This window comes from Acinonyx jubatus, chromosome C2, assembly GCF_027475565.1.
Source record: "Acinonyx jubatus isolate Ajub_Pintada_27869175 chromosome C2, VMU_Ajub_asm_v1.0, whole genome shotgun sequence".
Lineage (NCBI taxonomy): Eukaryota > Metazoa > Chordata > Mammalia > Carnivora > Felidae > Acinonyx > Acinonyx jubatus.
Window position 1 is genome coordinate 38,154,411 of NC_069384.1, and position 26,652 is coordinate 38,181,062.

Consider the following 26,652-nt stretch of genomic DNA (forward strand, 5'->3'; position numbering starts at 1 on the left):
GAATTCAGTTTTTTTACATGCAGCTGTCCAGTTTTCCCAATAGTACTTATTAAAGAGACACTCTTTTCTTCATTATATATTCTTGCTTCCTTTGTTATAGATTAATTGACCATGAAAGTGTGGTATATTTCTGGGTACCTTATTCTGTTCCATTTATCTATGTGTCTGTTTTTATGCCAGTACCATACTGTATCATTTACTATATTTTTGAAGTATAATGCAAAATCTGGTAATGTGATACCTCCAGTTTTGTTGTTCTTTCTCGAGATTGCTTTTGGATATTTGGGGTCTTTTGTGGTTCCATACAAATTTTAGGATTATTTGTTCTAGTTTCATGAAAAATGCTATTGGTATGTTGATTATGAGTGCATTGAATCTATAGAAAGTTTGGGGTAATATGGACATTTTACGGTATTAATTCTTTCAATCCATGAGCATGGAATATCTTTCCATTTATTTGTATCATCTTCAATTTCTTTTATCAGTATCTTAAAGTTTTCAGAGTATATGTCTCTTACCTCTTTGGTTAAACTTCTACTTAGTTTTTTTCCTTTGATACAATTGTAAATGGGATTGGTTTCTTAATTCATATTTCTGCTAGTTCCAGATTAGTGTGTATAAATGCTACAGATTTATATATATTAATTTTGTATCCTGCAACTTTACTGAATTCATTCATTAGTTCTAATAGTTTTTTTGCAGTCTTAAAATTTTTTATGTGTAGTATCATGCCATCTGCAACAGTAAAACTAAGAACATTCTTCTTCTGAAAGCCACATACTCAAACAATCTAAAGACATTTTCTTGCATTATACAGGTTTTTACAATGTGAAGTATATTGATTCAATTTTTCACATATAATCTCAATTAAACAGAAGCCCCTAACCTTCACAGTTTGAAAAAAAATATAAATGGCAAACAATGCCCCAAATTGTAGAAAATATGAATATTTACAAAAGTCTCTAATTAGAATAGGAAGAATCTGCCAGTAATTAATAATGACTTTACTGCTCAACTCTTGCAAATTCAGAGTACCAGAAATATTTGGGATGTTTCAAGGAAAGAAGAAAGAAAAGAGAACCAAAAAAAAGTAGGAGAAGAGAACAGCAACCACTGTGACTTGTGACAAGCAGATGTCTCTGAAATGGTGTGCTATCACCATCTTCAACTTCATCACTAGCACTCAAGATCAAAGTATAGGGATGAACATTGTGAGGTGACTATATAAAAGCAAGATTAAAAATATAATAGCTGTGCAGCTCTAGGACAAGGAGACGGGCCGTAGGAACTCTCACGGTGGGTCAGTGTTTTTCAAATTGCTGGTTGTGTCATAAGAATGAGTCGTAAGATCAGTTAACAAATTGTTTTTGAAAGCCAAACATAAAATAGAAAATAATAGAATTGCAAAGGTAAATACAGAGAAATAAAGAAGAAAAAGAAAAATAAAGAAAATGTCACATTGCATTAAAAAGAGCAAGCTTTTATTTCCTGTATGTGTTTGTGCATTATGTAAGGTTATAAAATATATTTTTCAGTGGATCACACCTCAGAAGGCTTGAAAATAATTGTATTAACACCAACTGACATGAAGCTGAAGTCTAAATCACTTCAGTTCCTCTAAAACAATCAGTGTACAAAAATGTATGTTCAGACTGAAGAGATCATAGCTCAAAAAAAAAAAAAAGCCACTAGAATGTGATGTTAAATAATGCAGATAAGTTTGATCTTTTGAGAAGGATTTCATTCAAATGATTAAAATATACTTTCAAAAATTTAAGTCTGAATTTCAGTTTTCTTCAGCATTGCTTTATATGGAACATTTAACTCCCCAGCTACCAGATAAATGATGTGCATTTTACTTTTATCTTTCTAAGACCATTGGATTTAATATTAGAAAAGAAACAAGTCATGGAGCAGAAGCAGTTCTATAATAGTAACACACTGTTTAACATAAGTATTACATCTTATAAGGTTAATTAGCATTGTTTTTACAGTAGTACAAGTAATGGATTGTAAAGAAACTCTTATATGGAAAATAGGATCCCATCATTGTAATGTAATGTACTCTGGAACTGAATGGGCTTTAGGCATCTGATTAAGATGTTTATAGATACATTGTATATGGCAACAAATTGTCCTTTTAATGTATGTTGATTAAGTGTTAGATTCTGAAAAACTTAGATTCTTAAATTCTTGATTTAAAAAAAAAAGGTGAAAATGTTCCAAAATCTAGCTTAGCCAAAGGAAGATTTCAGAAGTGGCTAAGTTTCAAATAAGTTGAAAAATATTTTCTTAAGCGTGATCGTTTTTATATATATCATGGCGATTTTAAGCTTATTGTACATACACAGAGGAATTTATTATTGCTTAGATCAGGGAATGGATGTTTGCTCAAGATTTCTTGATCTTTTAACCAGGAATTAATATTTTGTATTTACCACAGAAAAGAAATGTTAAGTATAGATAAGGCATGGGTAATTGTTTTGCTTTAGCGCAAAGCCCTTGAGAGATTATCTTGAGCATTTGTCACAATCTTGAATATTTTTCCTTCAGTGCTAAAATCTGTCACTCCTTCAGGATCATAGCAATCTTATCTTTTCTAGAGATAATCTTTTATTTGTTGTGCCATAAATTCGCTGGAATTATACAGTTTGCAGTGTGACTGCATTGTTTCTCAAAAGCGTTAAAATAATCATCAATGAACACTATCTTTTCAGTAAAAAGTGGTCCAGGATTTCATAGACACTCTCAAAAGGGCCATTATTTTCAAGTCTTCTAAAGAGCACTTCCCTCTTGCATATAGGTTATTTTCTTTTTCAACTACAAGCTTTTAAATTTGGAGGCAAGAAGAGACTTTAAAAAAATAAAAAACAGAATCAAGTAGCATATGCTCAGATTAATCAGGATATAAGTCCTTTTCTTATTTGCTACTGAGGTTTCCAACATAAATGATGAATTTAACTGATGTTATTGTCCTATCTAAATCTAATCTTTCATGTAATGAGACTTCTGCTTGACACTGTAGTCGTGTAATTGTTTATTTCAGGAATTTACATGAGTGTGTAGATAGATTCAGAATCAGAGTGTCAACCTGCAATTTAATGGAAGAAGTAGGCTTGAATTTTCCATTTCAAACTGACTTCATTTATTACTGCATTAAACACCTTTAACCCCGTCAGACAGAAGTACTTTTGGTGATATTTGAGTTAGGGGTTTCATTGTTGAACTTTTTAAACAGGAATCACTGAGATGCTCAAACTGCAAATAGAAAGAAAAAAAAAAACAAACAACAATACAATTCATTGTTTTTCTTAAAAAGAATTGTGCAGGTTAGGGAAATAGCATATCTATGCTGAGCAAAGACTAACCTATAAAAATTATGATGATAAAGCATCTGATTGAAGAGCATGTCCACAAACCACTAAACACAAAAGAGCATGGAGACCAGTGAGGAAAAAAAAAGGCTAAGAAACTATTTAACAATTTTTCCCTCTCATACAAAACACACAAAGGCATACTTATTAAATAAGACAGTACAAATAACTGCAAAAGCCTAGAAATACAATGGAAAATTATATATTTAAAAAAGAAATTGTTTAAAATTTCTTTCATCTTTTTAATTTCTTCAAGCCTCTCCTTTTTTTCTTCACTTACTGTACTATTTCAGCCCTAAATATTTGAAATATGAGGGCAGAGCCAACTTAAATTATGATATTAGCTGTATCAAAATATAAATTTTGTAAAAATACATATTTTAAATATCATATTAAAAAGCTTTAGAAGGCAAAAAATGTATAGATCTAATCACATATTCTAAATAATATTCATAATGATACATGAGCCATATTTTCACAGATCAGAAAAGCAAACAAACTTTGTAAATGCATCAAATACTCAAAGATACAGAGATAATATTTACTTTGACTTTAAATTTGTTTTTTTTAATAATATAAAATTGTTTTTCTCATTGCTTTTCATGCTTATTCTTGCATGATGACTTCAAGAATGGTATTTAAAAAAATAAACTATTTACCCTCTCCTCATTTTTTCTTCACCTTGTTTTGATGTTCTGATAAAGACAAAGAGAAACAGAAACATTTGTTTCATCATGCCTGGGAATTAACCAAATAAGCAAAATGGATGGGAAAAAAGAAAACAGAAATCTTGATAGCATCGAAGACTGGTTAAAGAGAGAAGTAGGTGGTAGAGAGGAATTGAGGATTAAAGGTAAATAGTGGATTCATTAGCTAGGATTGGAAGATTTGATGTGATGCTCAGTGAGCTGAGAAGATGGGAGGTTATGATTTAAATACTTGAGATTTTTCAGCCTCATAGTAATGAAGTAATAAAGATGACTAAGTTTAGTGTGTGACCATGACTGAGGTTAGGCTAATAAAATAATTATCAAATATGAGGGGATGAGGAAACTGAGGGATCAAGGTATTGATGGGTTATAAACGTAAACGTTTAAGTCAGTGAATTTTTGAGGAGATTCTTTCTTGTTTATATGACATTATTCTCTTTTGACTTCTCTCAGACCTCTTGGACTTCATTCTCTTTCTTTCTTCATCCTGTAAGTGAAAATATTCCACAATATTCAGTAATCTATCCTTTGGTTTTCCTGCTTGAGCTTGGCTCCAATATCTCTCTAAAATAAATCCAGTTCTGCCCTTAGCCCTGATTTCTAATTTCTCATTTCCTTATTGCTGAATAAAAATGTATTTCTTGATTTTCTTCTAGCACTTGAACTCAGCATATCCCAAAGTGAAATCATCAACTTTCCCTGTCTGCTATATCTCAATTTGTTTTTATCATGATTTATTTTTTGTTTGTCTATTTGTTTATTTGGCTGGTTGTTTGGCGGCATGTTGGTTTTACATTGTTATTTTTTTTCTTATTTAGGACTGAGATTTCTCCTGTTACATAGACTGGGCACCATAAAGAGAGTAGCTCCTCTCTCTTCATTAACACCGTACATTTTCTCATTCCAGAAAGTTGTGTTTACTTTCCCAAGAGCTATTCTATTATCTTCTGCTTTCCTTACCACTTTATGTAGGACATGGTTTTCACTCTTAAGGACTCTGTATATGGTCTCTTTATTGAACTTCGTTTTTCAGATATTTCACATTGCTATACTTAAAGGAAACTCTGATCAGGAATACTCACTTCTTAAAAGCCTTAGCATAGTACTTTTATTTTTCATAAAGCACAGATATTTTAGCCTTGTATCCAAAGCCAGGCTTGAGTTATGAGCTAAAAAATATAGTTTTTTTTTTTTGGTTCCCTCCTCCAACACGTCTATACCCCAAATCTTTCTATTCCTTTGCTTTCCTACATTGTTCTTTTTATGACCAGAATGTTCCCTACCACATTTCATTCTCTTTCCCATATTAATGACAGCAATAGTCTTTTGGTCTAACACTAAAATAACACTTTTTTTTTTCATTTTCAGCTTTTGTCTTATAAACTTTGTCTTGGACTAAATTCCTTATAAGCATATTTGGTCCTGTTTTTTCATATCAATTTAATCTTGGCTTTTGATTTTATTACTCCCAATTCAGTTATCCTATTAAGTTATTTTAATTTTGCACCTTTATAATCTGCTATCTTAGCAAATGACAATATTCCTTATTATTAACCCTATTCTCTTCTCTTAGCACTTGTCATATTTAAATCCATATTTTTAACAATATGGCCTCTGGAGGGCAAACATTTTATCTTGGGTTCTGACTTCTCTTGAATTGGCATCATTCATTTCTATTATCCAAAATCCTACCACAATTAAAGACACTAATCAAGGGGCACCTGGGTGGCTCAGTTGGTTAAGTGTCTAACTTCAGCTCAGGTCATGATCTCACGGTTTGTGGGTTCGAGCCCCACATCGGGCTCTGTGCTGACAGCTTGCCCAGAGCCTGGATCCTGCTTTAGATTCTGTGTCTCCTTCTCTCTGTGCCCTTTCCCTGCTGGCGCTCTGTCTCTTTCTGTCTCTCAAAAATAAATAAACGTGAAAAAAGTTTTTTTTTAAAAAGACACTAATCAAGAGTTTTATCTTTTGTAAAGCCTGTGGTAATGTCCCTAATATAGGTATGATGAATCTTTATGTTTTATAACTCATTTATATCACTTACCATGCCCTGCAAGTTTTATGGTTGATGATGATTGATGACATATACCTGATATAAACTACTAAAATGTAATATCACAGAGAGATGTTTATTTTTCTCATATCCCTCATAATTTCTGGTTCAAAAACTTAAACATATTTGTTTGTTGATAGTTGTTAGATATTAATTGTATAAACTTATGAAGTACCTAGTCAAGAATATATAGGCATATTTAAACAACAACAAAAATCTTCATTGATCTCTTATCTGTTTTAAGATTATAAGAGTAGAACATTTTCTGGTAATTAAACTCATCAAGACTCATTGAAGACTACTTTAAATGTTTCTGAAGTTTTGTTTTCCTTTGAACAAAACTGTGTCTATAAAGACAGACACATATATATTTCATTGATTACATTTTGAAATGAACCTCAGCTGCGATAAGTAGAATATTCAAAGTTAACTTGGATAATATAAAAACTCCTTGATATTTTAAGAATTGCTTCCATAAAAAGTATGAAATCCATATTAGGAATGAAAAGAAAGCAAATATCACCACAAATAAGTTTCCCAACAATCAAATCTGATGAAAAATTGTAGCTTGATGAATTCTCCAAGGTCCTAGATCAACATTTTACAATAATTAAGAATATGACTTTATATATATGTAGAGTGTTATTTACAAATCATTTGCAGAAATCTCACATTTGATCCTCAATAACAAAATAATCTTTTGTATATCTTTAAACTTGAAGCAGTTAATGTAATAAATCGCTCAAAAAGTAATCCCTTTCATTTTTTTCCTGTGTGGCAGCTACATCTTTTGCTTCCAATAGAGACCCATTACAAAATTATATTTTGAATTGGCCTCACAGCTCTAAGAAAAGCTACTCCTTGAACTTGCTTTGTATTTATATATTAAATTTTAGGAAAAGGAGTAAACAATACCAGCTACTAATTTTTTTCCTCTTCTCTTTTTTTTCTTCTATTTCACTTGGTTGTCAATGTTTGGGCTGTGGTTTGTGGATGCAACCTCCATGAACTCAATGAAGGTGTGCCCGGGCTAGATTCCCTGAGAATCCTTCTTCCCAGAGGCCCATAAATTTAGGTTTTTCAACTTGACCCAAATTTTAAAGTCACTTGTAAAGTTGAATTTAAATTCTCTCCCTCCATTTTTCTTTCTCTCCCTCCATTTTTCTAAAAATCTGATAGCAAAAACATAGTTTTATATGTAGACACTTCAGTATAATTTCTTGATTTAAACGTTTGTGCTTAAAGCAGGAAAAGGGATCAAGACATTTATGTAACTTCTAGCATCTTCTTTCACTTTAGAGTAAAAATATCACAGGAGGGGCGCCTGGGTGGTTCAGTTGGTTAAGCATCCGACTTTGGCTCAGGTCATGATCTCGGGGTCGGTGAGTTCGAGCCCCGCGTCAGGCTCTGTGCTGACAGCTCAGAGCCTGGAGCCTGTTTCAGATTCTGTGTCTCCGTCTCTCTCTGACCCTCCCCCATTCATGCTCTGTCTCTCTCTGTCTCAAAATAAATAAATGTTAAAAATTTTTTTTTTAAAAATCACAGGAAATAGAGGAGTAGTGGCCTTAAAAAAATCTTCCTAGTATTAAATCTTCAATCACATCGTCTACCACCAGGGAATTTTAAACTGAAATAAAGGCAATCGTCATCTTCCTGTGCCATACAACTATAAGTACATAAGTATATGAGGCACCAAGTTATTAACTATGATTCCTTGATTTGTCTTATATGAAAGAAATGTAAGATACATGTATTTGTAAGTTTCTTTCTTTCCTTTTGAACTTTGAGCCAGAACAAAATGTTTACTTGGATACTATTACAGTGACTTATTTTTTTTCTTTCACTTAGGAAAAGTAAGTTTCATTTTCATAAGACTTATTTTAGTGTTAGATCCCAACATGTACTGTGCTTATGAAGGAAAAGACTCTGCAGAGCTCAAAGGGGATAGAACCATTTGGGGAAAGGAAGATACTGGAGGGTATATCCATTTCCCAGTTTGGAAGACCTTTTACTGTTGTCTACTTCTATCAGAATACCTGGAGAATTATTTTTTAGAGATCTGCATTATGACACTTGCTTTTTGGTAACTGAATTGCTTATTCTTATTCTTCGCAAGCCTGAGCCTAAAAGAGGATGAGAGCTAAGAAGGCAAAGCAAGATTCCATTGCCATCAATACCTAGGGAGTAATGATCCCATATGCAGTTGGAAGAATCAGAAGGACTTCGCCTATGGTATAACTGTATAGAATAAATGCTCCAAAAAACAAATTAAAAATTTCAGTGGAAATGAGTAATCAGTGGAACTGGTATCCAGTTCAAGATCTTAAATAGACTGCTAGCTTAGTCTTCTAACACTGATTTATAAATAAGGAGTTATTCAAGATGTCAGAGAATCTATTATTAGATATCTAGAAAACAAAACACTAAGTTAATTTTTTTTAATCTGTTAAGGTAAAACAACTCTACCAAGACTTTAGAAAGTAAGAGAATGAATGCACAAGTGTGTTTAGTTTCTTCTTTCACTTTTGTTGTTGTGGTGGTGGTTGTTGTTATTGTTGTTTTTGTCTGTCGTTGTATGAAGAAACTGCTGCAAAATGTCATTAGGTGCATAAGGAAGGGAAAAAAAAAAACCACATCTCTTCAGCCCTATAGATATGGTAGACAGGATCATAAATCAAATGTTATCTCCTACAGAAGATTTCCAAATTCTAATATCAGGGCTTTTTAAGGGGAAACTGAATTGACTATATTAATGTTCTCACTATGGAGTTATATAGTGTTATCTCATGCTTGATGCAGTGTCACTGTCCTGTTACTCCTGGTGTCTAGCTCCTACTCTTTTTCAGCCTTATCACATAGAAACTATAGACTGGAATCACTTTTTAAATGATCTCCTTTGGTTGCCTGAACAGCAGGGAAGATTGTTATTCATTTGCAGCAAGAAACTCAATCATTTCTGGGTTCCAATTAGAGAAAGCCTAGGGGCCCTCTTTATTAAGATGAAACACAAATTGTATCAAGACTTGCTAAACCACTTAATATTTTTATGGTGATATTAAGAAGCTTGAACATTTTAAGTACTAATTGGAATATGTGTAGGGTATGTTTAATCGATGTATAAACTCTAACCTCCATTTCATTAAAATTGCGTCTTATGGTGTTGTGTTTTTTTTTTTTTTGCCACCTTGAAGATTTACTATACAGAGTAGGATCAAGAATCCTGCAATGTTCAGTGTCAGCAGTGACTTACGCTGCTAAAATCTTCTTTTAACCATTTGTACAGGTGCTTTTTCATTATTTTCTAAAAAAGAAAATTATCTTTTTAGAAAACATTTTTTAATAAAGACTGACAACTTAAGTGTTGATCTAGAGCTTTGACTTCATTTCTATGTACATAATGTAAAAATAAATATCTAAATTTAATTATATGATTACAGGGCCATATACTTTAAGATGAAATGAAATCTTGCAAGCAGAAGCAGAGAAAAATTATGACAGGTTGGATTTGAGGGGTATAATTTTGATTGTATGGAAATGTATAGATATATACATATAATTTGTCTGTGTATGTTTAAAAATTCTAACTTACACATCAAAGAAGTATTGCCTCTTAAAATACTTCCATTGAGTAGCATTTTAAGGATGAATCTTTTCAAATTCTAATTATCCTTAATATAACTTATTTTAATGTTGGCCTTATGTAGCTTTGTAGAAAAGACAGACCATCTAATATTTCTATTATATGCAGTAAGTCATAGTTTTATTGTGCCAGTTTTGCCTCCTTAAAAGGTACAATATTACCCAGGGTATCAGTTTTTTTTTTTTTAAGTTTATTTACTTTGAAAGAGAGAGTTCCTTTGTGAGCAAGGGAGGGCAGAGAAAGGGAGAGAGAGAATCCCAAGCATGCTCCAGGTTGTCAATGCAGAGCCCAACTTGGGGCTTGATCCCATGAACTGTGAGATCATGACCTGAGTTGAAATCAAGAGTAGGTCCCTTAACTGACTGAGCCATTCAGGTGCCCCCAGCCTATCAATTTTAAAATAAGAATTAGTAAATTCAAAGATCAACTAGCAGATGTGGGATACATGGAGCAAGTTGAGAAATATTAGTGGTTTGGGTTTTATTAAAGATACTATGAGAGTGAGTTGTCTATATAATTGGATGACATAAATAATTGTATTTTTTCAATATTTTTGGATAACTAGTTTTTGGTTTATTTGTTTTCCCTAAAATGCCTCTTCAGAAGTTTCACAGGCACAGCCCTGATCATCTTGTTTTCTCTTTGTTGTCTCCCCAAGTGCTTTTACTGCTTAAACTGAATGATTCTTTCATCACATTGCTGATCTATTTGTTTTGATACTGTTTCCTGTATCTTTTATTACTTGGTTTGTAACTTTTATCACTTCTACAGCATTTTGTCAGAAAAATACATAACCTTTGTCTTGGTAAAGGTGTTATAGTTGTAGGCATCACTTATCAAGATAGATGTCTTAATTGTATTCATAATAACAAAACAGAGTAAATGTTTTCACCAAAATAAATAAATAATTAAAGCTATTTCAAAATAATTTCTGATAATGTGATAAAATCATGTTTAAATAGAATTCTTGTCATATAAGTACCAGGAAAATATTCATCATGTTAGAAAGCAAGAGGTAGCAGACAAAGCATTGACTACAGAGTCAGACCGGGGTTTGGATACATCTCTGATGCATATTCTTGCATGCATTAAATTAAAAAAAATTGTATCAAAGTGTTGTTGGGAGAAGTATAGAACATATTAATAACATATCTAGGATAGCTACCATTATCAATACATGGTGGTAGGTATTATTAATTGTTCCTATAATTAATAATTACATAAGTATGTAAAATATTTGAAGATAGAAGTCCATGTTTCATTTATTCTTTCTTCCCTAAAAGCAGGTTTTGAGATGGTAATTCTTTGCAATAATTTAATTAAAAGAGAACTATCAGTTTCTATAAGTTCCTAAAACCTTTTGTTAGATTCTACATATAAGTATGATCATACTTTGTCTCACTATTTCACTTAGCCTAATGCCATCAAGGTGCATCCATGTTGTCTCAAGAAAGTAAGATTTCCTTTTTTTTAATGGCTGAATAATATTCCGTTATATTTGGAATATATTTTCTTTATTCATTCACCCGTTGACGGACACATAGGTTATTTCCATGTGTTGGCTATTGTAAACAATGGTGCAATGAACATAGTGTGCAGATATCTTTTTGAGATAGTGATTTTGTTTCCATTGGATATTTACTCAAAAGTGGAATTTCTGGATCAACTGGTAGTTCTATTTTTAATATTTTGAGGAACTTCAATGCTGTTTTCCGTACTGGCTGCACCAATTTATATTCCCACCAACAGTGTGCAAGGGTTCTTTTTTCTCTACATCTTCTCTAACCTTTCTTATTTCTAGACTTTTTGATAATAGGTATTCTAACAAGTATGAGGTGATATTGCATTATGGTTTTGATTTGCGTTTATCCAATGATTAATGATGTGGAACATAGTTTTACGTAATTATTGGCCATTTGTATGTCTTCTTTGAAAGAATGTTTATTCAATTGCATTGCCAATTTTTTTAATTAGGCCATTTTTTTGCTACTGAGTTGTATAAATTCCTTATGTATTTTGGATACTTACTCCTTTAGCAGATATAAGATTTGCAAATATTTTCTCCCATCCTTTAGATTGCCTTTCCATTTCACTAATGGTTTCCATTTTGTGCAGAAGCTTTTTCTTTATATTTTTTTAAGTTTTTATTTAAATTCCAGTTAGCAAACATACAGTGCTATATTAGTTTCAGGTGTACAATATAGTGATTCAACACTTCCATGCAACACCTGGTGCTCCTTAATCCCCATCACCTAATTTACCCATCCCCCCAGTAACCATCAATTTGTGCTCTATAGTTAAAAGTCTGTCTCTTGATTTGCCTCCCTCTTTTTCCCCTTTGTTCATTTTTCTTTCTTAAATTCCACATATGAATTAAGTCATATGGTATTTGTCTTTCTCTGACTTACTTTACTTAACATAATATCTCTAGCTCCATCCATTTTGCAAATGGCAAGATTTCATCCTTTTCAATGGCTGAGTAATATTCCATTGTGTATATATATCACATCTCCTTTATCCATTCATCTGTTGGTGGACATTTGTGCTGTTTCCATAATTTGGCTATTGCAGATAAAGCAGCAATAAACATCAGAGGTACACATGCAGAAGTTTTTAGTTTGACATAGTCCCATTTGTTTATTTTTGTTTTTGTTGCCTTTGCTCTTATTGTCATCCAAAAGATAATTGTCAATACCAATATCAAGAAAATTTTCCCTATTTTTTCCCTAGAAGTTTTAGTTTCAGAACGTAAGTTCAAACTTTGATCCATTTTGAGTTGATTATTGTGTAAGGTAGACACTCAGGATCCAGTTTCATTCCTTTGCATGTGGCTGTCCAGTTTTCCCAGCACCCTTTATTGAAGAGACTGTCATTTCTTCATTGCATATTCTTGCTGCCTTTTTCAAAAAGTCATTGGCCATATATGTGTGAGTTTATTTCTGGACACCCTAATTTGTTCCATTGACCTATATGTCTGCATTTATGCCAATATCATACTGTTTTAATTACTATAGCTTTTTAATATAGTTTGAAATCAGTAAGTGTGATGCCTCCAACATTTTTCTTCTTTAAGATTGCTTGCCTATTCAGGGCTTTTTGTGGTTCCATAGACATTTTAAGATTGTTTTATTTCTGTTAAAAATGCCATTGGAATTTTGATAGGGACTGCTTTGAATCTGAAGATCACTTTAGTAGTGTGGAAAATTAAAATTAATTATTCTAATCAATGAACATGTGTTATCTTTCCATATGTATGTGTTCTCTCTAATGTCTTTTATCGATGTCTTACAGCTTTTAGTGTACAGATTTTTTACTTCCTTAAATTTTTCCTAAATATTTTATTCTTTTTGATGCAATTATAAATAGGACAGTTTTCTTAACTTCTTTCTGATAGTTCATTGTTAATATATAGAAATATAATTGATTTTGTATATTGATTGTGTATCCTGTAACTTTACTAAATTCATTTATTAGTTTTAACAGTTATCAGTGAAGTCTTTGAGGTTTTCTTAATATCATGTCATCAGCAAATAAAGGCAATTTTACTTCTTCCTTTCCTATTTCTATGCCTTTTTTTTTTCTCCACTTAATTGTTCTGGCTAGGACTTCTGATTCAATGTCAAATAAAAGTGGCCAGAGACAGGGGGATAGGGTAGTGGGTAAAGGTGGTCAAAGGTACAAACTCCCAGTTATAAGATAAATAAGTTCTGGGAGTATAATGTACAGCATGTTGACTATAATTAACAATATTGTATTTTCTATTTGAATGTTGCTCGAGAGTAGCTATTTAAAGTTCTCATCACAGGAAAAAATATAACTATGTGAGGTGATGGATGTTAAGTACGGCTATTGTAATTATTTTCCATTATATACATATATCAAATCCTTCTGTTGTACACTTTAATACAGTGTTAGATATCAATTGCATCTCAATAAAACTAGGACAATAAAAAACAGAACTTCCAGAAAAACCCTTTAGGGGGATGAGAAAGGCAGGGAACGGAAGTGGGAGAAGCTTCAGGTGGTCTTAGGCAATTTGTGTCACAGTGGTAGCCCCAGGTGCAAAAGCATAATTGTACTTCTGGAAATGGCTTCTCCAGTAACCGCAGGATAGTCCTCCAGAAATTAGTAGGTATGAGCCATCGGCATCAGGATCAGGACCACAGGATGCTAAAATGACTCTACAAGTTAATTCCTTCATACGTGTCTGCTTAGCTAAGCAGAATAAAATTAAATTATATCTACCATATCTCCAGATATTCTCTGTGAGAGCATGGTGGTTGTTTGGTACCTTACAGAAGTTAGCATATGGATATGCACAGAATCATTGTTAAATATTTAAAAATTGCTTGATTTAGTTAATTTACGCAGTATGAAACCTTTCTCATTTTTCCTTTCTATATGCATATTTAAATCTAATAGGCCAGAACCTGTTTTGTGGACAAAGGATGGTGGAGAATTGCCAGATCCTGACCGAATGGTTGTGAGTGGTAGGGAGCTAAACATTCTTTTCCTGAACAAAACGGATAATGGTACATATCGATGTGAAGCCACAAACACCATTGGCCAAAGCAGCGCAGAGTATGTTCTCATTGTACACGGTGAGTACTTTTTTGACATCGTTATATGAGAAAAAAATGAATGACCTAGAAGACTTTACATTTATCACAATCTTTAGAATATTAAACAAAAATTTAAATGGGTTTTCTTTTTCTTTCAGGACTTTTCATAAAAGATTCACAATTAACATGTTCCAAGTCAAAGTAATAAAATAAAATTACAACATACACTAAAAATAAAAATTAATTTTGTAAAAGGTTTTCTTTATTACAAATATATACGTTTTGGTGGTGATGAGTAAATAGTGGTTTTCTTTAAATTTTACAAATAAATGCTTTTAGTTATAAATCACAATCATGAAAGCTATATTTACCTTAAGTTAATTTTGGTTGTATTATCATAAAAATATATACTTTGCTATCACAATAACTGGTTTCACAAAGAAAGACCATTACTGAAATGTAGCAAAGACAGAGGTGTGCAGCACTGGTAATTACACTAATTTCTTATGAACAATGATTTGAAAGACCCACATATATTTTTTCTTCACTGAACTAATCTCACAATTTGAGTAAACGTAACAAAATGCCAAAAACAAATATCAGTACCCAAGATTAAGAGAATCTCTGTTTTTCCAAACCTCCAAAAGCCACAATTATTGTCTATGAGATAGCTTTAACATATTGCTGGATAGAGATGAACTTTTATGAGGTTGATAACTAATGCTATAGACAAAATTAGTCAAGTTTCTTTATTGCAAGACTTCTCAGAGTTTATTAAATATGCCAGGGTATATTGTGAATTTCTAAGAGAAAGAAGCATTAGATAATGGAAGGATATAAGGTATATTTCCCCATGAAAACCTTTTGGAAGACTAGTTTTGTGTCTTACACAATATTAAAGTATTCCAAATGAGTGTTGTATAAAGCATGATGTTGTAATAAATCCAGTATATCTTAAAAATCATGGAGAGAGTTTGTTGATTTAATATTTTCCCATGAATCTAATTATAAAATATTATACGAAACATGAATTAGTTCTCTACCTTTCCAAAAAAGAATTTTGGGGGTAAAGTCTTATTCTTTGTGAAGGGATTGTATTTTAGGAAAAAAAAAATTATTCTAGTTTGTGTTTTTTCCCCAGAGATTTATTTTGTTATGATGCAGACCAAAACTGGGGAAAAATAATATATTGAATCAATATACAAATTTAATATTTCCAAAGTACTTTGGTGTAGGCAGTCTCTCACCTCTTAATAGCACTTTGGTTATTGAAGGCAGAATAAGGCTTGCAGTAAATAGACTGTCCACATATGAACTATTTAAAGATAGAGCTGAGAGGTTGATTTCTACCATCCTATGAATTGTGCAGATTACAACTTTGGGGAAAGATCAGCCTAATCAAATTAGAGTCATAAACCGGAATTAAATGTGGTAACCCCCTGCAGACACACCCTGTCAGGCTGACTGCCAGAGAGAATGTCACAACCACTGGGTGTGTCAAGAAGATAAGTGAGATCCTTGAAGCAGGACCCAGGAGTAGCTTTCAGTTCATGCTGACCTGTATGTTTAGATCATGCAGTCATGGGAGTGTAGTCCAATTCACTCCTAACTTTCTAAGAGCTTCTCACTAACAGTTTTTGGGAACCTGGGGGCATGTTGTATAGCATGTCACATTGTGTCGGAAGCAATGTGACATAAAAAATATAAAGAATTAGAAGGGAAGTGACAGACAAAATTACATACTTAGATGAAAAGTATGTCATTCTTTTTTTTTTTTTTTTGTAAGTAATTCAAGTGGAGCAAATGCATATGTTTTCCCAGTGTTTGCAAGCTAGCCAACAGCATGATTTCCTAAGTAGCCAAGCTACCTTTAGGTATTTGGCAGTTGACATATTTCTAATAAATACTTCTCTAACCACTTTGTAAGAAGTCATTTCTGGCTTTGCTTTTTGAACTACAATTCATCAAAAGCACCCCATGGATTAATGTTATTCATGCTGCTAGATAAATGCTGTGAAGTTCAACAGTAGTTTACCTACGATTATTGACATGCGTAATAAGAGGCTCGATGAAACAGTGAAGCCATATTACACTGTGTTTAAAAAGGGCTCCAATTGGGTTCATTACAAAATAAAGGTGTTTTTTTTTTTACCCTTTGCACACAGGGTATAATGTTTCATTAGTCACTGGTTGTATAAATATAAAAAGCTACTCTCTTCTGTTAATGGTTTGGCTGTTTCAAACCCCTACTAAATGATGAAATTTGAGTGGCATTTCGATCTATAATGAATGCTGTATGCATTTCGGAATGGAGTGATAAGTGATCATTTGTGAGAACTTTACCCTTTTATCTTTTACACCGAGGTTGATTTTACATTAGCTGTGATAATTTAATATAGCTCTAGCACAGAAGGGCCTTTCATGAGCTGAGACTGTGTCTTTGACTCTACCACAGTTGCCTAGGTTCTATTGATTCTTAACTTGATGGAGGTCTGAACACTTTCCTGTGAAATCATCTGCTATCTAGATGCCATCCTAATGGTTAGATTTTATTCTTTGGGTGTCAATGGAAGTACATTATTTAAATGTTGTCACATTTAGTTGTTAGCAGCGCTGACATTTTGTGTTATGGTCACTGGAGGGCTTTTCTCCCCTTCTCCTAATTACACCTTTACAAATTTTAGCTTTAGAACTACAGATGGTAATTTGAAACTGCCAGTCTAAAATTCACCCTCAGTGAAGGTCTAACAAAATTTAGCATACAAACACTTGCAGGATAAAACACTATATTTATGAAATATTTGTATTGTGCAGGTTCCATTGGGAAAGAAGGTACCATTTTTCACTTAACAGGCTCAGCAATGGAAAAATCTAGCTGCTAATTTGGTAGCCTCAGTTATTCTATTAATTCATGTGAACAGAATAGGGTTTTTCCTTGTTTTTTGCTTTTGCATAAAAATATTGAAGTCATTCTTATGTTTTCATTGGTATCATGCTATTTATTTAGGGAGGCTGATTATTTCCATGTTAATGGTGTTTAAACATGCTGTTGCATTGCTGTTTTTACTATTTGGAGAACTCAGATCAAAAGAAAAATTCTTTCACCAAATAAATCTTTGACATTTATCTACTGAATACAAAAGCACTATAGGTGAACAGAACTCAAGAAGTTTAGAATTGAATATGGAAGATAAGTTAAGCTTTCAAGTAGATGTAATATCATAATAAAAGAACTAGAAGAGTATGGACTTACAATGATGTAGCTGTTCAGAGTCTTTGAAAGTATGGTCCAAGTATCTGGACTAAAAAAAAAAAATAGTAACAGAGCACTTCTGAATTATTAAAAGACAAATGGTGTACATCATTAATGGAAGTACCCAACACAGGGCCAGGTGCATAGATATGCAATAAATCAAACTATTCTTATCATGTTACTAGTAGCCTTATGATACTAAAAGACATCTCGATCTAATGCTCTAGTAAAAAACTTCGCCAAGAGTTGCATACAATTTAGTGCCCACAGTCTTCCCTGTATGGTACCCAGAGCATGAATTAGGTTATCTAAGAACAAGACAATTGTAAATTCTTGCTAACTAAGCAGTAGAGAATATCTTGAAGAGAGTGCAGGAGAAAAGTTATAATTACTTCTTTGTCTAATGCAGCATCAAGTTCAGAGGGTTTAGATACAGTATCTTCTCCCCAAGAAAAGAGCTCCCAGATGCACATCCTTCAATAGAGAGAACATGGAAGATGCTATTTTATCACACAAGGAATGGCTGCAGAGAATTACAGATGACCTTAGGCTAATCTTATTTTGTGGATGGAGGCAACTGAAGTCCTTATATTTATTTGTCATCAGTTGATGTGAATATATGTTCTTTTGAAAGTGTCAGAAACATATAGCACCCAGGAAAACTTGAGAATGAATATGGAAAGTGAGAAACACAAATCAGTACACTTGCTTCATATCTTTAACTTCGTTCTCATCACCCAGTATCTTTCACCTCCCTTCACCCTCATGCTAGAGAAATTTGGAACCACTCCTCAAAATACAAATGGAAGAGGAACAGATGCTGGAACTCTTTGGTAACATCTGTACCTTCAAAACCCTCCCTAAGATTTGGAAAGAAATATAGCAATGAAGTAGAAAAGAAATAAGTATTTTATTTCTTCTTCTACAGTAGTGGCACTAACTATGGCAGGCCTAGACTGTAGGAGAGAGTAACATGGAGTCAGATTAGAGTTTCAGTGGAGAACCCACTCCACTCAGAACCCAACTTAGCGTTGTCTCAGAGAGTCATAACATAGTTGAGCACTATTCTAGAAAGGTTTGTATATTTCCCATCTCTCTTCAAACATATTCTTCCTATTACCATAAGAACCCTTATATGAGATTTAAAATTATTTTGCTACTGCTCTAATATTCCTTTACTTCATTATTTTTCTACTTGTGTGGATAAGCTTTTGAAACAATTCATTACTTCTTCATTATCTTAACTTACTATTCTTGTTGTGAGTGAAATTGCCCACGACAGACCCTGCCATGTTTTTACTTTTATGTGTAGATATTTTGCCTTTGTAGCAAATTTTAGTTTTACAACCACATAAAAACTAGTAAAATCCTCCATAACTAGTATAATTATAGTAGAAAGTAAAAAATAATAAAAAGTTTCTTTATATTTCTGTAACGTCAATCAGTTTACTGACAGTCACTGACTTGATATCTCTAACATATCACTTGACAGTTACCGTTTGTTTTATGTATTTGATCATGTATCTGTTGAAATGAATACTGATGAAAAATATGCTATTGCTTTTTTATGTTTCCAGGATAATTTACCTCAGAACTAACACACACACACACACACACACACACACACACACACACACACACACACGCACACACACACACTATATAGGATCCATCACATTTTATTGTTAGTTAATAAGAACCATCATAAAAAGAGTGTTTCAGATTTTTAATAGAGAGAATATTACTTCTAGAAATATCTGTGTGTTTTAGTCTAGTGAAAAGTATCAAGCTATTAAATATGCCTTTTCAGCTTTTAAAAATCAATATAACTACCATTTTCATTTCACTCTGTTGTTATTTATAAATAATAAATGTCAGAAATACTCAGAGACAGTTATACACAAAAATATTGCATAGTCCTGCATTAAGCCAAGCACCTAGCTTTGTTGCATAGTTTAGACATATATCTTTTTCAGAGATTATACGTAAGTATAGGCTCACTTTCAGTCCTCAGTGCTGAAATTTTCCCTTTCACTTGATTTGCTTACTATGGGAGAGAGGCAAACGGAGTCATGGAGAGTAGGCTTTCTATCACTTCAGCAAAAACCTCCAAGTCATCTATCACCTCCTTCAAAGTTTCGCTAGAGTGTAGAACATAAGTTCAGTTGCTTTAGGGTTATTAGTACCTGATCCTAAATTTAGCAAAATAATTAATACATGTATAGGTGAGTGAGGTAATAATTATGAAACAGATTAGGGCTATCATAAACTAATACCTTAAACTTGTTTTTAAACTTCACTTACCATAAGAACTAAGCAAATATGATTATGATATGTACATTTCTTATCTTGAAATATATGTTACACATATTCATATCATGATTATCAATGATTTGAAAACTCTTGAGAACTTTCATCACATTAAAATGAAAAATGTACCTCTGTGCTTCCTAGTAAATATGTAGCTAAAAAGTTGGCAGTAACATGTACATTTACCATTACATTTATCTAGCAATGAAACATTTGGAAACATTGAGAGCATTGCGAGACTGCATGCCTTTTTTTTTTTTTCCTCTTAGTTGTGGTGTTAGGCGAGGTGCAACAGATCACTGTGGAACTAAGAGAATGAGTTCATATGGGTAGGTGGCCAGGGAGAAAGAGAAGTCTGGATTACGGACAGATGCACAACCTAGTAAACATTAAAAAGGGATTCAGCTAAAATCTGTTCCCTCACATGGAAACAGACCTACCAGTTGGTAAATTAATTCTGTGTAGTCATAATGAGCATTTTTCCTTTGGAGAAGCTTTCTTTAGATGTGTCAATGGGAAAATACACAGTGTGGGAAGAAAAGGAGAGAAAAGACATCCATATGGAGCAAAAAACAGTGCACTCGTGGGAGAGCCCTATGGTTGCTGCCCTCATCTCTGGTGGAGAGTTTGCAGACAGTAAGCTAGTTGGACGAGTCTTAAAACAGTGCCTTCTTTAATTGCTGAGATAAAACATCAGTTCTGGACATGAATACAGTAGGGAGAGCCTGTGGGAAAGGCACACCTCTGCATAAATATGCTGTTGAACTCTGCAGAGAGAAGTGGAATAGGATCAAATAGTGGAGACAGGGGCACTTTTGCATTATAAAACATTTTAAAAGTTGCATATGTGCAGGCATACATATCACCGTGTTGAGGTTTAATTCCATCTCTTTGCTTTGAGATGAGCATGAATTATATAAAATGAGGTTTTACCTTCAGAGTAAAATTCCCGTTCAGAGATAGCACTCAACCATTCTGCAGTAAATGTTTCAATGGTACCTACCTCGACCACTGGCTAAAATGTCCATGGGGAAAACCCTCATTCCTGCCTGAAGGGAGGAGAGTCCATCGCCCAACAATTTTAGCATTGTAAATATCTTTTCTTACACTATTTATACATAATCTTTTCTATCAGTTGCAGTAAGGTAAACAGAAGAATAGAATCCATGACTCTCAGTCTTGCTAGATTTTTTATGTGGAAATAAGGTGAGTTTGTAGCTTTTCAAAGATCTACAAAGCTCTTGCACTCAAGTGTATGAGCACTAATTGGCAAATTCATTTAAGAATTCAAGCAATATTCAATGGCCCAATGAGGAAAATTTAAGCATCTGTTTTCAGAAATAATGGCACACCTAACTAGAAGATACATATTTTTCATGCAACCTGCTTAGTAGCTTCTTACAGTGTAATTTTTACTAACATTGTAACAACACATCATGTGCTTGTTCCAGAACCTAAGAACTATCCTTGACTCCACTTGAGGCCAATTTCCAATTCATCAGCAAGTTCTGATGACACTATTTCCAAACCATGTGTTCAGTATGTCTACTTGTCTCCATTATTCTCTCTAGCCTACACTATTGACTTCCATGTCTACAATCTCTTTCCCACACATATAAATGTTCTAAATACACATTCCTTCATATATTCCCCCTAAGTTTTTCCAAAGGCATTTCATCACACTTAGTGTAAAAGCCAAATCCTTATTAATCTAGCTTACCAAACCATACACAATATGCTACTATCTACATATGTGACATCTCATTACTCTCTACACAATCACTTGTTTCTCTGGATCTCCTTCAACTCCTCTAAGACGTCGAGCTCAATCTCTTTTAAGGAAGTTTGCTTCTGTCCAGAATGCTTGTCCAGGAAGTACAAGGAATTCTGTCATGAACGCGGGTATTTGCAAGAGTGATTTCTTATCATTCAGATCTCAGATTAAATGAATCTTCCGAAAAAGGATATTTTTGTCCCACTCCAATCTAAAATACCGCAAATCACACAGCGCTTAATTTTAATTCTCTGCAGGGCATTTATCATTATTTGGTATTTTAGTTGTGTATTTGTATATTTGATTGTATAAATGTGTATGTATACATATATGTATGCATTTATGTATATATATATATATATATATATATATATATATATATATATATGTATATACCTGTTTACATGAATATATTCTATATCCAACCAGTAGATTATGACTTTCTTGAAAGCAGAGATCTTATGAGTCTCATTTTTCGCTGTATCTCTAGCTTTTAGAACAATGCCTTCTAAATAGTAAGCAATCAGTAAATATTTCTCCAATGATTACATTTCTTTGTATATCTCTATCTTTGTCTCTCTCTCTTTTTCAACAGAAGAAACTTTAATAAAATGTGTATGAATGTATACATATATACATACACAAATGCCCATATTCACATACATGCATATGTGTGTGTGTCCAATTATACTGCCTTGACTTCTGAACAAAAATGGGGAAACTGATATTCATTCTTTGGTCACCCAAATCAAGACCTTTAGGTTTCATCTCTTATTAGGAAAAGAAGTGAGATCTAGAGATATATTTATTTGGAAATCCATATGTAAATGATGCCTTATACAGTTAAGCAGTATATGAAATGAACAACTGTGTATAGAATAATTAATATCTTTAATAGAAATCCTAGAAATTAGAAGACTTATATAATTGACTTCACGTCTGTTCATTTTTTTTTTGCAAAATTATGAGATTATTGCTTACTAACAATTGGATTTATTTTCTTTGGAAATCTGTAACATCACTTATAAAGATAAGATTTATTTCTGGCCAAATATAAAGTGTTTTCTGAAAATGTATATCACAATGCTATAGTACCTAATATTTTATTATTTCAGGAAATCTTTCTTGAGTATCTACTACATACAAAGTGCTAGGCCAAGCACTGCAGAACCTATAATGAATAAATAAACACTCCCTATTATGCCTGGACTTCTCAGTAAAAATGAACAAAAGTGAAGTGTTTTCACCCCAATCCTTCACCATGATGCAACTTCAGAGATGTTTTTAGGATCCCTTCATTAATTGTAATATTCCAAGAGACGCATTCAGGAGAATATGAAATTCTATAGTTAGAAATACTTCAGTAAAATATTCACTTTCTTATTTAGAGCATGTCTTAGATGTAAATAACTTGGAGAAGGTTATCAGTTTGTTTAACTAAATCCCATGTGGAAACCAGTTCATTTAATAAACTATTGTAAGATTAGGAAAGACCTTTCTTTATGTTAGAACTCTGAATATTAGGGATACAGGTCAGGATCTAGATTTCTCCATCAGTGTGTTTCTACTAGATCACACTTCCCTTGTGTATTTTCAGATTTGATTTGAGTTTTTTCTTTAATGGATGACAGAACTATTCTCCAAAAAACAACCTTTCATCCTTACAGAACTTAAAGTGTTTGAGCAACACATCTGATTTATTTTGGTAAAGTACTTTTAAGAAGGAGCTCACAGTATTGACATAGGTGGAGCTAAATAATGTGGGATCATCCACTTGAAAGGATTTTTCCTACTTTAGATTTTACTTTACTTTTGTCAGTTCGGAACTTGAAGAAGTATTTTTAAAGAAAAAATGCATGTATTTTTTTTTCAAATAACAGACTGATTTTATTCATAAACTTTCCTTGTAATTACATTGAACTGTTGGTTACCGCCTACAGTTGAAAATTGCAGTACTTTTCATTTTTTAAAACCAGCTTTTTTTTTATTATAAAAGGATTCCATTTAGTATGTGAAGCCAGTGGAAGCTATCAGAAGGGTGAAAAGGGATTCATTCAAATCTAATTTTTAAAAGGGCTCCTTTTTATGAAGCAGATGGGGTTACCATACAACTCTTGAGGAGGAAGAATGTACTGGCAAGTTGAGGCCTTGTCAACTGGTGGTTGTCATTTAAGTAAGAGCCTTGGTGCTGTTATCCATTCTTATGCTATAATCCAAATAGGCTGCTACATGTAGCTGAACATAATGGGAACAGATAAACGCCCTTCTCTGCGCAGGTGAAAAAGCAAATATAGTACATTTTTCCTCTTACAATTGCTTCCAATGGCAGTGCAATTATCAGTAAGAAGGTTAAGGATGCGTTATTATTTTTAAGGTTAGGAAATGTGGATAGCTTCTATCACAAAGATGCTTCATACCTTAATACTTCTAATATATGTTGAGTTCCAACTCTTCTGTATCTCCATTAATAATCCTTGGCTTGGACTCGCTCTTGATTACCCTGGGACCACCCTGGGGAGTTAGTGACATAAAGCAGAAAGAAAGTAGACATATGGAGTCCAGACTAAATGGTAGCAATTTTTCTCCCTATTGAACCCTAGTCCTTAGAGAGAAACAAGCAGCTTGGGCTTCTGGGACTCTTTAGACTTAATTTTGCTTAGAAAATCCATTCTGAATGGGCCAGAATGCCATTTTTAAAAAGAGAAACTGCCACCAAACAAAACACGTTGACAAGTTAGAAATTATTGTACACTGCATTTGTAGAGAACAGAACATACCTTTAACCTGAAAAGCTCGTTATTGGAAAAAAGGTGCTACACCACTCTTCAATTTATTGTATACAGTGCTTGTTGGAACTGATTTCATTTTAACAAGGTTATACAGGATCTGCTGTGTTCTAATAAGCTCCAGTAACAAAATGTGGTTGCATTTTGTTAAACTCCTTCATTAGGATGTGATTAAAAAGGGTACTTTTCTATTTTTTGAATTGGATGACATGATTTAGAGCTCTAACACATTTTAAAACATTGAAAAACTGCATGCAGAATATAAAATTCTTCAGTGTACTACATCTTAATTTTTTAAATAGTCATTTGGACTTGAAGACTCTTAGCAGAAATTTCTAAAAACTATCTCACACATCGTATTAGGAAGGGAGAGGATTTTTTTTTGCACTCACTAAGCATGAATAAGGCTCAATTACTGACTCATGTTATTAAAAATGATACTATTCCCTATTTACTGACATCATTGTCATTATCACCAGTAGGAGCATTATTTATAAAGCGCTAGTCAAATTCAAAGCATAGAGCCAGGTACCTGAAGGAAACACAGAGGTGTATCATAGATTCTGTTCTCCTGTTATCTGTGTATATTCTGCATACTGTTTACTGTATTAATAAGAATTCAAATAATAGAGTGTATTAATAGATTATGTAAATTAGAAAAATAGCATCACACATGTATTTTATTCTCCACTGGGGGAGACAAAGAGGGACATGGAGTTAGTGACAGGCCCATAACTTTGGTTGTGCCCATAGTGGTGTGCCATGAACACAAGCATTATTGTCATGGGGATCTTGATAAGAAAGTGAGAGAAGCACTATATAAACTCAAAAAGCATGATGGGTATTCAGAGAGAAAGGAAATCAGTTTATATTCAGTTGGTCAAGGAAGTCTTCACAGAGAAGGTCCAGATCAGGTAGGAACTTGGGAGTAGCATTTTACTAGGTATATCAAGAAAGGGATAGAGATGGGAAAATACTAGGGGGTTGAATCAGAGTAAACTTGTCCCAAGGAAAAATGATATTTTAAAAAGCAAAGATATGTTGCCTTATGAGCCTATAGTTAATTATATATATAGTTAGTATATATATATATATATATATATATATATATATATATATATACACACACACACACACACACACACACACACACACACACACACACATATATGACAGTAACATAATATGTAACAAGCATGTGTAGAAAGAAGTATCTGCTAAGTGCCTTGAAAGTGTTTTGAAGGAAGATATTAACTGCAGAATTTGGAAATGCTTTACAGATGAGGTCATATTTAAACTAAACTTAAAAGACAAGAAATGTAATGTTGGTGTCATATAACAGGATGTGGCTCTGAGAACATGGCAGCAAAGAGACCAGCAAGAGCTGAGTCTAGAATTTTGGGAAAAGACTTGTGTTGGGAGCAGATGTCTCCTTGTGTGCTAGACTTCCACTTTTTTGCTCACCTTAACTGGGCACTATGAAAAATAAAGAAGCCAGACATGAGGGCCCTGAGGAACTTTAGTCCCTGTTGTTCCAGCACAGTGCCTGAAAACAATGGTGGAGACAGTTTGGAATTCTTCATGACAGAATCAAGCAGGTTGATCAGGGGTGAGGATGGACTGCTGAATTTGTAGGAACAAAGTTGAGCCATGGTTCCTGGACACAGATTTTAGTTTCCTGACTCAACAAGTTTGTTGTGTGAGCTGAAATTGTGCTTCTGCGAGTGAATAGGTCCTTATAGAAGTATTCCACACTATTTATACTGCATTTATTTGTCACCCAGCATTCACGAACATGAATAACTTTTGCTGCCTACTTAGACTTTGCCTGCACTAATATGCAATTGGACGATGACTAAATTTGGGGTTCAGTGGACATTATTGAAATACTCCTGAATTTTTCTTTTACATGAAAACAGCATATATGTTACAACTGAAATGAGAAGTGTAATTTATTGTAATTCACACTTTATGTGTAGGTAAAACTCTAAGCAAATGTTTTCATTCCTGAAACCTTTACTTTTCTCAGTTTCCTATCAAAAATGCTCACATTTTTCCTTTAAACAAATCCCTGAATTTTCTATAGTAGATGTCTATCTAGACAAATAAAATCTCATTATTTTTACTTTGTTCACTTCTCAAAATACAATTTTTATCCACTATATATTTTATCAGTTACTCTTCATTTTT

General features: G+C 33.1%; 1 protein-coding gene across 3 annotated transcripts in view; it reads left to right on the plus strand.

Annotated features, from left to right (window-relative positions):
- CADM2 (cell adhesion molecule 2) overlaps positions 1 to 26,652 on the plus strand; it is a 337,826-nt gene that overhangs the window by 216,495 nt on the left and 94,679 nt on the right. For all 3 annotated transcript variants that reach the window (XM_027077568.2, XM_027077570.2, XM_053220697.1), the window contains one exon: positions 14,200 to 14,378. In XM_027077568.2, the coding sequence (XP_026933369.2) occupies positions 14,200 to 14,378 (179 nt within the window). The remainder of the gene's footprint in view (positions 1 to 14,199; positions 14,379 to 26,652) is intronic.